Source organism: Scyliorhinus torazame, chromosome 2, assembly GCF_047496885.1.
Source record: "Scyliorhinus torazame isolate Kashiwa2021f chromosome 2, sScyTor2.1, whole genome shotgun sequence".
In the NCBI taxonomy this organism is placed as follows: domain Eukaryota; kingdom Metazoa; phylum Chordata; class Chondrichthyes; order Carcharhiniformes; family Scyliorhinidae; genus Scyliorhinus; species Scyliorhinus torazame.
Genome location: NC_092708.1, coordinates 151231419 through 151248296, shown reverse-complemented (window position 1 = coordinate 151248296; position 16878 = coordinate 151231419). Strand labels below are relative to the sequence as shown.

Genomic DNA, 16878 nt, shown 5'->3' with positions numbered 1-16878 from the left:
CAGAGATCTTGGCAGTCAGCATTGATCAGCCTAGCATCACTGCTGACCACGAGATCTGGGCCAATACTCTGGTCATGAGGTGCAAGCTGATTTATGGTTCTCCTCTGCACAAATATTTCATGTTGCAGAACTAAACTGTCTAAAGCTCATTCAATTTTTGCACTGCCCACATTATTTTTGAATGTTTCAAGCAATAAGATGAATTTCATGGGACTTCCAGCGCAAGCACACAATTTAGAGCAGCGTTTTTCAAACTTTTTTTCCAAGGACCCACTTTTGCCAACTGACTGATCTTCGGGGCCCAAGTTCATGTCAACCGACCTTAGTGACCCACGCTGGCCAACCGCTGCAACACACTATTATTGCTTACCTTTAATGCGACAGGTGAGCCTGCTTGGTCCTCACGGTCTCCCTTGCTTCAACATTCAATGTTACATTTCTGCTAAGGACTTCAGCTGACGATTTAAGTTCTCGCTGCATCCTTTGAAAAAAATCAAGAGGTTTGTCCTCTAACTTGCCATGCTTAGTCTTCGAATGCCTTTGAAGATTTGACGGTTTCAAACTTTTGTTTGTCAATACTTCCCTGCATATAACACACATGGGCTTTGCATCCTGATTTGCGTTGGCACAATTAAAGCCATACCTCAAGGAACCATCTTTATACAGCTTTGTTCCCAATTTAAGTTTCTTCTTAATGAGTTGTTTGCCAGGGGCCCTGGGCTCTATATACAGCTTACAGCAGCACTGCTTTGTCCTACCATGGACTCCCTGAGAAGCCCTCACCAGCAAATTCAGTTGTAAGATCCTGGCCTGTTTGTGTCTCTGGCCCTCCCTTCCTTAATACAAAATAATCCATCTTCAGTTCTTCACACAGTCCTGTTACTTGCTTACTGGCAGATACAAAATGGAAGAATCTCACCTCTATGATTTTGTACCCAAAGCACAGAAGTATAGTGTACGTGCTGGGCGCATGACCTCCTCCCTGCCACCGGTGGAAAGACTCCATTGTTTATATTTAAAGGCTAGTCATGGCCAGCATTCTTTTTTTTTTACTTTGAAACTTTATTTCCAATACTTGATTTTTCCAATTTTTTGGCTATTTACTACTGAAAATTAAAACAATTTCATTTGAACATGATGTGTTACGTAACATTTACACACAAACTTTGTTTTAAATATATTCCCATTCCTTTAGAAATTTAAACAAGTATAGAAAAAATTACAATCTTGGTTTTTACTTTACAAACTATGACTTTAGACGAGATGAAGTAACTTGTCAAACACATACAATGTCACTATTTCTTGCTGATTCCATTGCATTGCACTATCCAAGTATCCAAGTCACCTCCTTCTCCAAGGATAAGAGTGGTCCGAGGATGAATGTGCTAAATTGGGGGAAGGCTAATTATAACAATATTAGGCGGGAACTGAAGAACATAGATTGGGGGCGGATGTTTGAGGGCAAATCAACATCTGACATGTGGGAGGCTTTCAAGTGTCAGTTGAAAGGAATACAGGACAGGCATGTTCCTGTGAGGAAGAAAGATAAATACGGCAATTTTCGGGAACCTTGGATGACGAGTGATATTGTAGGCCTCGTCAAAAAGAAAAAGGAGGCATTTGTCAGGGCTAAAAGGCTGGGAACAGACGAAGCCTGTGTGGCATATAAGGAAAGTAGGAAGGAACTTAAGCAAGGAGTCAGGAGGGCTAGAAGGGGTCATGAAAAGGCATTGGCAAATAGGGTTAAGGAAAATCCCAAGGCTTTTTACACTTACATAAAAAGTAAGAGGGTAGCCAGGGAAAGGGTTGGCCCACTGAAGGATAGGCAAGGGAATCTATGTGTGGAGCCAGAGGAAATGGGCGAGGTACTAAATGAATACTTTGCATCAGTATTCACCAAAGAGAAGGAATTGGTAGATGTTGAGTCTGGAGAAGGGGGTGTAGATAGCCTGGGTCACATTGTGATCCAAAAAGACGAGGTGTTGGGTGTCTTAAAAAATATTAAGGTAGATAAGTCCCCAGGGCCGGATGGGATCTACCCCAGAATACTGAAGGAGGCTGGAGAGGAAATTGCTGAGGCCTTGACAGAAATCTTTGGATCCTCGCTGTCTTCAGGGGATGTCCCGGAGGACTGGAGAATAGCCAATGTTGTTCCTCTGTTTAAGAAGGGTGGCAGGGATAATCCCGGGAACTACAGGCCGGTGAGCCTTACTTCAGTGGTAGGGAAATTACTGGAGAGAATTCTTCGAGACAGGATCTACTCCCATTTGGAAGCAAATGGACGTATTAGTGAGAGGCAGCACGGTTTTGTGAAGGGGAGGTCGTGTCTCACTAACTTGATAGAGTTTTTCGAGGAGGTCACTAAGATGATTGATGCAGGTAGGGCAGTAGATGTTGTCTATATGGACTTCAGTAAGGCCTTTGACAAGGTCCCTCATGGTAGACTAGTACAAAAGGTGAAGTCACACGGGATCAGGGGTGAACTGGCAAGGTGGATACAGAACTGGCTAGGCCATAGAAGGCAGAGGGTAGCAATGGAGGGATGCTTTTCTAATTGGAGGGCTGTGACCAGTGGTGTTCCACAGGGATCAGTGCTGGGACCTTTGCTCTTTGTAGTATATATAAATGATTTGGAGGAAAATGTAACTGGTCTGATTAGTAAGTTTGCAGACGACACAAAGGTTGGTGGAATTGCGGATAGCGATGAGGACTGTCTGAGGATACAGCAGGATTTAGATTGTCTGGAGACTTGGGCGGAGAGATGGCAGATGGAGTTTAACCTGGACAAATGTGAGGTAATGCATTTTGGAAGGGCTAATGCAGGTAGGGAATATACAGTGAATGGTAGAACCCTCAAGAGTATTGAAAGTCAAAGAGATCTAGGAGTACAGGTCCACAGATCACTGAAAGGGGCTACACAGGTGGAGAAGGTAGTCAAGAAGGCATACGGCATGCTTGCCTTCATTGGCCGGGGCATTGAGTATAAGAATTGGCAAGTCATGTTGCAGCTGTATAGAACCTTAGTTAGGCCACACTTGGAGTATAGTGTTCAATTCTGGTCGCCACACTACCAGAAGGATGTGGAGGCTTTAGAGAGGGTGCAGAAGAGATTTACCAGAATGTTGCCTGGTATGGAGGGCATAAGCTATGAGGAGCGATTGAATAAACTCGGTTTGTTCTCACTGGAACGAAGGAGGTTGAGGGGCGACCTGATAGAGGTATACAAAATTATGAGGGGCATAGACAGAGTGGATAGTCAGAGGCTTTTCCCCAGGGTAGAGGGGTCAATTACTAGGGGGCATAGGTTTAAGGTGAGAGGGGCAAAGTTTAGAGTAGATGTACGAGGCAAGTTTTTTACGCAGAGGGTAGTGGGTGCCTGGAACTCACTACCGGAGGAGGTAGTGGAGGCAGGGACGATAGGGACATTTAAGGGGCATCTTGACAAATATATGAATAGGATGGGAATAGAAGGATACGGACCCAGGAAGTGTAGAAGATTGTAGTTTAGTCGGGCAGTATGGTCGGCACGGGCTTGGAGGGCCGAAGGGCCTGTTCCTGTGCTGTACATTTCTTTGTTCTTTGTTCTTTGTTCATTCTCACCAAAAGGAGAATTCCTGGTTTCCAGAGAGTGACAACTGCGTAGGTTTCTTCCAGTATTGACATATGTCAGCCATATTGACTGGCCTCATTAGATTGGCATTCCTCGCAGTCAAACCTGGCCTGACTTCCCTCTCACTGTCCAGTAGCATCCACGACAGTCACAGACTGCTGACCACTTCCCAATCAGTACTTCATGTTGTGGGAGTGGAAGCAGCCATTTTGCCGGACGTTGAACAGTTTGACCGAGGAGCCCAGGTCGCATACTGCAGATCGGTGGCGGGAGGATGAGCTGAGCAGCGCGCAGAGGGCTAGCACCAGAGTGGAACTCCAAGCTGGGGCCACCACCTTTCGCATTGCGTGCCCACGTGGACGCCCGTCAGCCTCGGTCCACACACCCTCGATGCATGGTGACCAGCACATAGCCCAGCTTCGCGCCACCCAGCCCCCCCTCGAACGCCGCAGCCAATCGGGGACTACCCTTGGCTGACATTCTTAAAAAGCCGGTCGTGGCCATTGGGGTCGTCTTCCTGCAGTCGGGAAAGCCACAACTGATCGCTCCGTGACCCTCCCGACACCTGTGTTATGGGCCAGGGTTTAGAGAACCCCAAAATGTATCATGGAGTTCACCTGACCCACAACTTTTAACAGATTGTGGTATGGGGAGCACATGGCCCACTCTACAGGTGTGGTACAGCAGAAATGGAAAAGTATTTTTTCAAGCAAAACAATGTTTATTCTATGAACTCAAGTTAACCTTTTTAAAACATACAGTGAACATCTTAGCAACCATTAATTCAAATACAACCCCAAGTAATCCTTAATAACTTCCCAAACAGCAACCAGGAGACCAAAGAAACAATTTTAACAGAAGCACATTAGGTTTAGATTTACTACTGAGAACATTTATAATTCTGAATTCACCAAATGATCAAGAGATAGGCTTTTCACGGCAGAGAGATCAACAGTACAGGCTTCAGCTCCAACACTGAAAAAGAAACTAAAACACACCCTGCAGCAAACAGCCTAAAACGAAAGTAAAAAGCTGACAGACAGCCCAGCTTCACCCACTCTCTGACATCACTATAGTAGCAAACACGCATTTCTTAAAGGTACTCTCACTACAGATATTTATATACACACCCATTCCTTAAAGGTACTCTCACATGACACCTGCCCGTGGGTCGCGACCCTGAGTTTGAAAAACCCTGATTTAGAGTGATACCTCCTCACCAGTAACTTGAGGCTATGAAGAGGGATTTCCTGCAGATGGGGCTGTGATGCAGTCAAGTCCAAACTGAGGAAAGGATCACCAATAAAACAAATATAACATGAGCAATGCTTCATGGAAAGTCTGGGCATCCTGAGAAAAAATTACTCTTTAAAGCTGATGCCGCCTTCTGAGATTTAAACTAATATTCATATCGAAAGATTGGCAAAGTGAAGAAGCAGTGTCTATGACTCGTGCAGTAGAGATTGATTGTATACTGCAGACAGGCACTTGTATGCTGTTTAGGATGAATCACATTAATCTGGGTTACCTTTTATTGTTTGACTTCATTACTGTTTTAAACATACCCATTTGAATTGCATCCCCATCCATTACCCTGCTGTCTTAAGAAAGTTTAATAATTAGCAGTCTCCAGCTGATTATGACCAATGCCTGTTCCTCAAATGGTCAGTTTGGTGTTCCTCAATTCTGATAGAATAATAATCTTTTTATTGTCACAAGTAGGCTTACATTAACACTACAATGAAGTTACTGTGAAAATCCCCTAGTCGCCACACTCAGGCGCCTGTTCGGGTACACAGAAGGAGAATTCAGAATTCTCAGCTGGTACAGGAATTGAACCCGCGCTGCTGGCCTGGTTCTGCATCACAAACCAGCTGTCTAGCCCACTGAGCTAGAAGATAATTGACCCAAAATGTTAGTTTTGTTTCTCCACCCACAGATGCAGCCCAGCCTCACAAATATTTCCAGCATTTTCTGTTTTTAGTTCAGATTTCCAGCAACAGCAGTACTTTACGTCTCTGCTTGCCACTTCTGGTGTAAAGGTGTGCAGAAAAACAATCTTGACTAATGCAAAAGTGAGGAAGCGTCTTGTGGAGGTGATGGGGTTCTTGGCTGCTGGCTGGAGAGCCAGCGAGAGCTCTGCAATGTCTCTTTAATGGAAGAAACAGCACAGCACAACGGGTCATTGGAAGATGTCAGCTCTATTGAATGGCAATGCTACTGGGCAGGTGGTGCCTGTTACCAGTATGACATAACCCCAGGCTTCGGATCATCACTCTATCCAAGATCACAGATGAGTGATGGTTGGGGGGGGGGGGGGGGGGGGGGGGGGGTGATGGTGCACAGGGGGCTAGCAACAAATGTAGGGGTGTGGCTCTCAGTGGTATAGCCCCTAGGACCCTAAATCAGGCACTTCATCTTTGAAAGAGGATTCCGCCCCCCTACCCCAGACCCCATAAGCAACGAGGACAAGGTGTGCTTATCGTGTTCCTAGCATGGTGAGCCTGGGTTAATACCAACAGTGGCAAGTTGAGGCCCTAAGGTGAACATTAATTGCCCACTTAGAATCATTGAATCCCTACAGTGCAGAGGAAGCCATTTGGCCCACCGTGTTTGCACCTACCCCTCGAATGAGAACTCTACCCATGTCCAGTCCCCTGTCCACCCTGTCCTAAACCCATAACCTAACTTGCACATCCATGGACACTAAGGGGCAATTCATCATGGCCAATCCACCTAACCTGCACTTCTTTTGATTGTGGGAGGAAACCAGAGCACCTGAAGGAAACCCATGCAGACACTGGGAGAAATTGCAAACTCCACATAGTCACCCGAGGCAGGAATTGAACCCGTGTCCCTGGCGCTGTGAGGCAGCAGTGCTAACCACTGTGCCACCGTGCCGCCCACTTAAAGGCCTCAATTTGCAACCAGATGGAAAGGTTTTACTCCAGCCTTCCAACCATGTACGATTGAGAACAGATCCAGAGATCTGTAGGCGTTGGGGCCATTGCGAGCTTCCAGTAGAAGCAGGGGTTATTGGCTGTACCTTTAGGGCAACCAGAGCTCCCTGAGTCCCTGTAACCTTTACCAGCTGAAAAAGGGTTCTTCTCTATTAATGTGGAATTGGTGTGAGACCACAGGAGACCTCCAGGCCTGTTTTTCCACAGTTCTCAGAGTTCTCATGGTGCATACATTCTTTGCTATTCCCAGATGCCACAGCTATTTCTGCCACTGTAGGCATGATATTTTGGTGACAGGGCTTTCCCCTCATGACTTAGTTGATGACACTGGTCAGGAACCCGCAAAGTCCAGCCAAGGAATGTTACATTAAATTCCCTGGTTCCATGAGGGCAACAGAGACAATCATCAGACTATTAAAAATGAGGTTCCGCTACGTGAACTGCTCTCACGGAACTCTATGCCTCAATTCTCCAGGATTAGAGAATGCTGCACAACCTTACCCAGCAGAGGTGTGAAGGCCTCGTTAACTAGGATCTAGAGGAACCCCATTCCTCATCTGATGAGGAGGATGGATCTGAGCAGGCAGGCCTGAACGTTGGGATTTCAGCACCAGGCGTGACAGTGTTTCTGGGATGTGTGAGGGGCAGGGGGGGGGGGGGGGGCGTTGCTGGTGAGTCCCTCATTCTCAACAGATTCCATCAGGCATGTTGAGAAACCATTAGCTTGAGGACCTTTGCATCTCCAACTGCTAGCAGCAGCACACTGTTCTCAATAAGCCACTCCATCCTTGCCATTGCCTTCACCCATACAGACTTGCTACTTATTCAGCAAGCATCGTACCACTAATCAGGTCCTGACAACAAGACCATCCACTACACATGAATAAAGTGAACAAAGCTATTTAATCACACCCTAACATTGATGCAATCTAAAGTTTGAACAGCTGTCAACCCTTGTTCACCTACATCCTCTTTATTTTATGCTCACTGTTACAACAACGTGATGTGACAGTGACACCTGCACTGAGGTGGATGGAGGCTGCATTCTCTGGTTGACCAAGACCCAAGGGATCCCGGTATGCTGAGTGGCTCCTGTGCAGGTGCATCTTTATTTGGTCTGGGATCACTGGCTGAGGAGCGGCTGATCACTTTTGGAGGGCCCCCAGAAGAGGCAGGCTGACTTTTCCCCTCGCTCTTGTTCAGAAATGGCACTGCCTGGACCAATGAGGAACAGGGGCACCTGGAGACAAGTCCCAGCATCTCATTCCCCATCTTGCTGTGTACCAATGAGGAACAGGGGCACCTGGAGACAAGTCCCAGCATCTCATTCCCCCTCTTAGAACATAGAACATAGAACAATACAGCGCAGTACAGGCCCTTCGGCCCACGATGTTGCACCGAAACAAAAGCCATCCAACCTACACTATGCCATTATCATCCATATGTTTATCCAATAAACTTTTAAATGCCCTCAATGTTGGCGAGTTCACCACTGTAGCAGGTAGGGCATTCCACGGCCTCACTACTCTTTGCATAAAGAACCTACCTCTGACCTCTGTCCTATATCTATTACCCCTCAGTTTAAAGTTATGTCCCCTCGTGCCAGCCATATCCATCCGCGGGAGAAGGCTCTCACTGTCCACCCTATCCAACCCCCTGATCATTTTGTATGCCTCTATTAAGTCTCCTCTTAACCTTCTTCTCTCCAACGAAAACAACCTCAAGTCCATCAGCCTTTCCTCATAAGATTTTCCCTCCATACCAGGCAACATCCTGGTAAATCTCCTCTGCACCCGCTCCAAAGCCTCCACGTCCTTCCTATAATGCGGTGACCAGAACTGTACGCAATACTCCAAATGCGGCCGTACCAGAGTTCTGTACATCTTGAGTGATGGCGGACAGTCCATGGTCAGAGTGATGGCATACAGGCCACATAATCGGCAGCCACTGAATAGTTGCTGAACCTGACTGTCCATGACAATCACCAACCAGGGAGGTAGCCAAGCATGTGCCCACCTGAGACATGGCAGAACCCGTGACCCAGATGAGCTCCGCCATCACCCAGGCTGTCCAAAGAATACCTCTGGCAGTTCTGCCAGATGTTCCCCTTCCTGTCGCTGCATCTACAGCAAGTTCAGTGTGGCTGTCACCAGAGGTGTGTCATCAGCCTGGGGCTCAGCATAGGCCTGGTCTCTAAAGGTCCTCCAACTGCCAGGTCCCTCAGTTGACACTGCCTCCATTAACTGTTGTAGAGTGTCTGTCTGCTGAGCAGTTTGTGACCTGAATTTTGACCACAGTCGCATACCTACTGAGGTGATGGTATCTGCATGGTAGAGGGTGCAAGGTAAAGATGTGACAGTGCACCATAAGGCTTCAACACTCTCCTCCTTAGATGCACCACCGTGCTGCCCTCGGAGTGCAGTACTACTCAGTAGAGAAGATGCGTGAAGAGATTCAATCAGTCCGTAAGAGGTTCACTCAGAAGTCTGGAAACAGTGGGGAAGAAGTTTTTGAACTTGTTAGTGCGTGTTCTTAGACTTCTGTATCTCCTGCCAGATGGAAGAAGTTGGAAGAGTGAATAACCCAGGTGGGAGAGGTCTTTGATTATGCTGCCCTCTTTCCCAAGGCAGCGGGATGTATAGTCGGCATCAATGGATGGGAGGCGGGTTCACGTGATGGACTGGGCTGTGTTCACAACTCTCTGTAGTTTTTTACCGTCTTGGGCTGAGCATTTTCCATACCAGGCTGTGATGCAGCCAGATAGGATGCTTTCTATGGTGCATCTGTAAAAATTGGTAAGTAGCACTTGTACTACATTGGAAGAATAAGGCTGCTGATTTTGGCCCACAGACATTCAAACTTTGTGATGCATCTGCTCCTGTGCGTTGCCCTTCATTTGCCCACCTGCCCAAGTCCCTCCCCACACTGCAACACATTGCTTCTTTCTCTTTTGGGAGCAACACTGTTCTAACAGCAATGACAACTCCTGGAGGAGTTGCTGACCCTCTTGATGTGCCTGTGGACCCTACAGCAGCTAGCCTCTGCTGCAAACTCCATCCAGGCCTCCTTGTTCAGGCACAGAATTTCCAAACATGCCATCACCTGGCAGGATTGGAGGTCCAGGTGCCATTTTTAAGTAGCACCCAGACATGCCTGCAGTATCTACAAACCAGCAGCAACGGTGTTTAAGAGTTTGATAGGAACCGCAGGATCATTACCCTGAGCCCCAGATTCAGCCACATGGTTCAGTGTAGATAACGCATGGCCCCATGGTTCAGAGATCGCACCTTGCACGACCTCCACCCAGCTATCCAGGAACAGTGGGAGGTGCTCTTTCCCATTGATGTAATTCCAGCCTGCGCGATGTTACCACTGCGAGTGCCACTTCCTGGTCCACCATTGGGACACTTGTTGGGATGACTAAATTCCGTCCACAGAACATTCTCTCTGATTCTTCAAGATTCTAGTACGACTGATTGCTAATAAACAGCGGCAAAATCAAGTGAACGATTTGTAAGATCTGCCTTTGCAGGTTCTGTTGAAGTGACAACTACATAAAAATTGAATTTTTAATTTGTTCAACATCGCAGTCAAATATTTTGATACCGCAACTAAATTTCCTATTTTTAGAACGTAATTAAAACATTTAAATCTTGTGTTCCAAAATGAAGTTCATGTTTGCATTCTTTGTGATTAAATAAAATGGTGTGTTGTGGCATTGCAATAAGAAAACACGCAAAACATTTTGTTTGCTCAACAGTGAAAGCTATATTAGAAGCTCTGCGCCACTAGATCGGAATCCTAATACTGGAACTCTGAATTATTTCTGTGAATATTTAGCCAGGATCCTGGGCAAAACTTATTTTGGGAAAAATGGATGAAGGATGTACAACCTATTGACTTACATATTAGTCAGCACCAAAATTGCACATTATCACTGATGTGAACTTTAGAGAAGGATAGAGCTACAGTGTGTCAGAGGGAATGTTCATAACAAGATTGCAAGAGGATTAGGAGGCCATTTAATGGAAGAAACCACTCTGATTGAATCAAACTGTGAAGCAGTTTATAGAAATCATCAAATACATTCTGTTCCTGTACATTACAGTCAATGTTTACTAAGCAGAAGGGTCATGCTTCTCGCTGTTAAAAATGCTTTTTTTAATACAGGAAATTGATTAAAAAGCCACATGTTCACTTCCTTACTGAAGAGGAGTACAAGGAACAAACTGAAATGGCAACTATGAAGTCTCTCGAGGAACTGCGCAGATACTGCAAGAGTCGGGATTTTCCTACATGGGAAATAGTCTCAAAAGTCAGTTCTCCAAAGAAGTAGGTAGTACCATAGCACTGTTCCTGTATAAACTAATTCATTTCCTTAGTTATCCATTTTTATCTAGTCAGATGGGCATTCACTTGCACAGTCGTTGCTAAAATTGTAAAGGGAGCTCCCTGATGATTAATTAGTGAATAGCTAATCGATACAGACTAATATACCTCCAGTTTGATATTGGATGTATGCTACTTAAGTAAGCTACAGGCATGCTCGAATGGGCTTCAGTATGGGGAGGGGCGGGAGGAGAGGCTATCAGGAAAGGAATGTTGGGAAGGATTCTCTTTCCCTGTTACTATCTGGTGATGGTGGGGGGCAAGGGTGTGTGTGACAGTCAGCTGACAAACAGCTACTCATGACACATCAAGTGCATATCCAAAATGTTTTTTTAAATATGGTACCATAGGCAGCAAGTTCGAAACCTGCACCACCCTCCGATGTAAAAGTACTCCACAACTCCCCTCGAATGCTTCTTTTTAAAAAAAATTTTATTCAAGATTTTTTGGCCAAACATAACAATACGTAGTGTTTCTTTTACACAACAATAAAGCAATATAAATAACAGTGGCCAGTTTTAAACAAATAAATAAATAATATATAAACAGAAACAAACACAAAACTAAATGGCAACTGCCTTGTCAAAAATCCGATTTCCCCCCCCCCCCCCCTCCCCCCTGGGTTGCTGTTGTTGTCTTCTTCTTTTCCATTCCCTCTATCTTTCTGTGAGGTAGTCGACGAACGGTTGCCACCGCCTGGTAAACCCTTGAGCCGAACCCCTTAATACGAACTTAATCCGTTCTAACTTTATAAACCCTGCCATGTCGTTTATCCAGGTCTCCACACCCGGGGGTTTGGCTTCCTTCCACATTAACAATATCCTGCGCCGGGCTACTAGGGACGCAAAGGCCATAACATCAACCTCTCTCGCCTCCTGCACTCCCGGCTCTTCTGCAACCCCAAATATAGCCAACCCCCAGCTTGGTTCGACCTGGACCCCCACCACCTTCGAAAGCACCTTTGCCACCCCCACCCAGAACCCCTGTAGTGCCGGGCATGACCAGAACATGTGGGTGTGATTCGCTGGGCTTCTCGAGCATCTCGCACACCTATCCTCTACCCCAAAAAATTTACTAAGCCGTGCTCCAGTCATATGCGCCCTGTGTAACACCTTAAATTGTATCAGGCTTAGCCTGGCACACGCGGACGATGAGTTTACCCAAACGTTCTTTTTCTAGCCCGCTTATTCCAGTTTCTCCTCGACAATAAATGTCCACGCCTCTTCTGCCGTTTCAAAGTAGTGGTGTTTCCCTTGATGTGTGACCCACAATCTTGCCGGCTGCAGCATTCCAAATTTAACCTTCCTTTTGTGCAGCACCGCCTTGGCCCGATTAAAGCTTGCCCTCCTTCTCGCCACCTCCGCACTCCAATCTTGATATACGCGGATCACCGCGTTCTCCCACCTACTGCTCCGAGTTTTCTTTGCCCATCTGAGGACCATCTCTCTGTCCTTATATCGGAGAAATCTCACCACTATGGCTCGAGGAATTTCTCCAGCCCTCGGTCTTCGCGCCATAACTCGATAGGCTCCCTCCACCTCCAGCGGACCCGTCGGGGCCTCCGATCCCATTAACGAGTGCAGCATCGTGCTCACATATGCCCCGACGTCCGCCCCTTCTGAACCTTCGGGAAGACCAAGAATCCTTAAATTCTTCCTCCTCGCATTATTCTCCAGCACCTCCAGCCTTTCCACGCACCTTTTGTGTTGTGCCTCGTGCATCTCTGTTTTCACCACCAGGCCCTGTATGTCGTCCTCATTCTCAGCAACCTTTGCCTTCACGACCCGAAGCTCCTGTTCCTGGGTCTTTTGCTCCTCCTTTAGCCCCTCAATCGCCTGTAATATAGGGGCCAACAGCTCCTTCTTTTTAAGTTCTTCCACGCAACGCCGCAGGAACTCTTGTTGGTCAGGGCCCCATATTAAACTGCCTCCTTCCGACGCCATCTTGCTTTGTGCCTGCCTTCCTGGCCGCTGCTCTAGAGGATCCACCGCAGTCCGGCCACTTTCCTCTCCTTTTTCCATCCGTGTCTATGGGGGGATTCCCTTCTGGTTTACCGCACAGTGTTTTTAGCCGTTAAAATTGCCGTTGGGGCTCCTATTAAGAGCCCAAAAGTCCGTTCCACCGGGAGCTGCCGAAACGTGCGACTTAGCTGGTCATCGCCGCACCCGGAACCCCTCGAATGCTTCTGCCATTTACTTTAAAGATATGCCCTCTGGTTATTAATCTCTCTCAGAGGCAGTTCAGAGAAGGTTCACTAGATTGATTCCAGGGATGAATTACTTGTCTTATGAAGCGATATTGGGCAGTTTAGGTCTATACACCCTGGAGTTTGGAAGAATGAGAGGAGATCTAATTGAGGTATATAAGATGCTAAAGGTGATTGACAGGATTGACTAGGAGTGGATGCTTTCCCTTGTTGAGAAATGTGCCCTTCCTTAATATGCACTCCATCTAGATACCTCATAAAATTATACACTTCAATTGAATCTCTCCTCAGCCTCCACAAGCTCCAAAGAAAATGGTCTGTTGAATTTTTCTCTAAACTAAAATTCTCCAATCCTGGCAATATCTTTGCAAATTGTTTCCGTGCTCTCTCTTTGTATGATCACATTCTTCCTGTAATGCAGTGTCCAGCAGTACAAACATAAGAATAAGGAGCAAGAGGAGCCAATTCAGCCCCTCGAGCCTGGGGCGGGATTCTCCCCTACCCGGCGGGGCGGGGAGTCCCGGCGGGACGGAGTGGCGTGAACCACTCCGGCGTCGGGCCACCCCAAAGGTGCGGAATCCTCCGCACCTAGGGGCAAGCCCGCACCTTTAGGGGCTAGGCCCGCCCCAGAGTGGTTGGCGCCCCGACGGCTGGATTTGAAACCTTTGGCGCTAAGCCAGCCGGGGCCGAAGGGACTCCACCAGCCGGCGCGAGTCCGCGCATGTGCGGGAGCGTCAGCGGCTGCTGACGTCATCCCCGCGCATTCGCGGGAGGGGGTTCACCTACACGTCGGCCATGGCGGAGGCTGATGGTTGGCACGTAGGAAAAGAGTGCCCCCACGGCACAGGCCTGCCCGTGGATTGATGGGCCCCGATCGCGGGTCAGGCCACCGTGGGAGCACCCCCGGGGCCAGATCGCCCCACGCCCGCTCCCAGGACCCCGTAGCCCGCCCACGCCGCCAGGTCCCGCCGGTAAGGGACCTGGTTTAATTTACGCCGGCGGGACGGGCGTAGAAGCAGCGAGACTTCGGCCCATCATGGGCCGGAGAATGGCTGGGAGTGGCCCGCCCGGCGGGGGCGGAATTCACGCCACCTCCCGGTGATTCTCCGACCCGGTTGGGGGGGGTGGGCGGGGCGGGGGGGTCGGAGAATCCTGCTCTGATCTGCCATTCAATGTGTCATGTGAGAGTGCCTTTAAGAAATGGGTGTTTAAGAAATGTACCTTTAAGAAATGGAGCTGCTAATGTTACTGGAGTGATGTCAGAGTGTGGGTGGAGCTGAGCTCTACTTCTGCTTTTTAGTTTCAGTTTGAGAAAAAGCTTGGGTGTGTCTGTTTTTCAGTGAGCTACATCTGGAGTTAAAACAAAGGGCTGTACTGTTGATCTCTGCCATCCAAAGACTATCTCTGGATCATTTGGTGAATTATGAAGAATTATAAATGTTTTCAGTAGTGCCTGTAAACTCTGATGTGTTTATGTTTAAAGGTTTGTTAAGTCTTTTGGGTGAAAAAGGACAGCATGCAGGTTACTTAGTGTTGTATTCTTTGGGGGGTGTATTTGATTTACTGGTTGCTAAGATGTTCACTCTTTGTTTTAGAAAGGTTAACTGGAGTTCATAAAATAAACATTGCTTTGTTTTAAAAAAATACTTATCCATTTTCTGCTGTACCACACCTGTAGAGTGGGCCGTGTGCTCCCCATACTACAATCTATTAAAAGTTGTGGGTCAGGTGAACTCCATGATACACATTGGGGTTCTCTAAACCCTGACCCACAACAATTGGGGGCTCTAAGGGGATAAAAGTCTATCTATTGGGTTGGTTAAGTGAACTTAAAGACAGTGAGGGGTGAGCATATTATGGTTGCTTTTCAGGTGTGGTATTCTATTTTAAGTAGGGTGTGTGTTGTGGACAATGGCTCTTTCAGAGGCTCAGAGATTTTTGGGGGTGGAGACGGTCACACGCAGTACCTTGCGGACAGAGACTAAAAGCAGATTGTTAGATTTGGCAAAAATATTGCAGTTAACATTACCTGACAAAATGCGAAAAGATGAGGTAATTATGGCAGTGGCTAAGCATTTAAAGTTGCCTGAGATACAGATTAACTCATTGGAAATTGCAAAAATTCAGTTACAACTTAAACAAATGGAACATGAGAAAGAATTAAAGCAGCTTGAATACGAAAGAGAGGGGAAAAAGAAAGAGAAAGGGAGATACAGATCAGGAAAAAAAATTAAAGAGAGAGAGTTTGAACTTCAGAAAATGGCCATGAAGCATGACTGTCAGTTAAGCATTCATAAAGGGAAACGTACAGTTGGATGATAGTGATGAGGATAGTGAGAAAGAGCATCTAAGTCGAACGCGTGGTGGGGATCTATTTAAATATGTCCAAGCATTGCCAAGGATTGACGAAAAGGAAGTGGAAGCCTTTTTCATTTCATTTGAGAAGGTAGCTAAACAAATGAAATAGCCACAGGACATGTGGGTATTACTGATTCAAACAAAGCTGGTAGGTAGAGCTAGTGAAGTGTTTGCATCACTACCGGAGGAGATATCTGGGACGTATCAGGAGGTGAAAAAATCCATTTTAGGTGCATATGAACTAGTGCCTGAAGCTTACAGACAAAGGTTTAGAAATTTGAGGAAAGAATTTGGTCAAACATACATGGAGTTTGAAAGGCTCAAACAGAGTAATTTTGATCGGTGGATAAGGGCTTTGAAAATAGACCAAACGTATGAAGCTCACAGAGAAATTATACTTTTGGAGGAGTTTAAAAATTCAATTCCTGGTGTAGTGAGAACTCATGTGGAAGAACTGTGAGATTAGCAGCAGAAATGGCAGATTATTATGAATTAGTTCATAAATCAAAGTCTGGTTTCCGACATCTGTTTCAGCCTGTGAGGGATAGAAACTGGGGACATGAGAAATACTCAAGTGGTAAAGGTGATCTGATGGGAGACAATAAAGAGAGTGTACCTCAGATTAAAAAATAAATCCAGGAGGGTGGAAAAGAAATGAAAACTTTCAAATGTTTTCACTGTAATAAACTAGGCCATGTAAAGTCACGGTGTTGGTGGTTGAAGAAAAGCACTGGGAAGGCTGATGTGGTAAAACAGGATAAGACAGTGGGGTTTGTTAAAGTGTTAAAGGAAAGCCCAAGTGAAGAGAAGGAGGTGCAAAAGATTGTACAGACTGATCAAGAGGTGATTGATAAGAAGATACCAGATCTCTTTGAAGAATTTAGGAGGGGACTTCCGGTTGCGGCTATGCGGAGCTAAGCCGCACGATTCGGCAGCTCCCGCTATCACGGACTTTCGGGCTCACTAGAGGAGCCCGAACCGAATTTTTTTTGAAGACAACCCGTGGGGAAGGGAAGAGAGAATTCCGCCTTCAACTTTTATGGACCGGACCAGAAGTGAAACGGCCAGAAAAGCGGCATTGGAGTAGTGGGAGAAGCGAGGGAAAAAACAAAATGGCGGCGGCTGGGGACAAAGCGGAGTGCGGGCCGGAGCTGCAGGAGTTCATCAAGCGCTGCTTCGAGGAGCTGCGGAAGGAGATGCTGGCGCCTATGCTGTCGGCAATTGAAGGACTAGGGATGACCCAGAAGGTCCACTAGGTAAAGATCCAGGAGGCACAGAAAAGAGTCCGTGAGAATGAGGACGAGATCTTGGGCCTGGCGGTGAGAGTGGAGCAGCACGAGGCGCTACACAAGAGG

The 16878-nt window shown here is 46.8% G+C and overlaps 1 protein-coding gene across 3 annotated transcripts in view; it reads left to right on the top strand.

The window, feature by feature from the left end:
- The window catches only part of LOC140392761 (nuclear envelope integral membrane protein 1a-like), a 130745-nt gene that overhangs the window by 93226 nt on the left and 20641 nt on the right, over window positions 1–16878 (top strand). For 2 of the 3 annotated variants that reach the window (XM_072478387.1, XM_072478369.1), the window contains exon 8: window positions 10741–10902. The exons of the other annotated variant lie outside the window; for it this stretch is intronic. In XM_072478387.1, the coding sequence (XP_072334488.1) occupies window positions 10741–10902 (162 nt within the window). The remainder of the gene's footprint in view (window positions 1–10740; window positions 10903–16878) is intronic. 3 annotated transcript variants of the gene reach the window in all.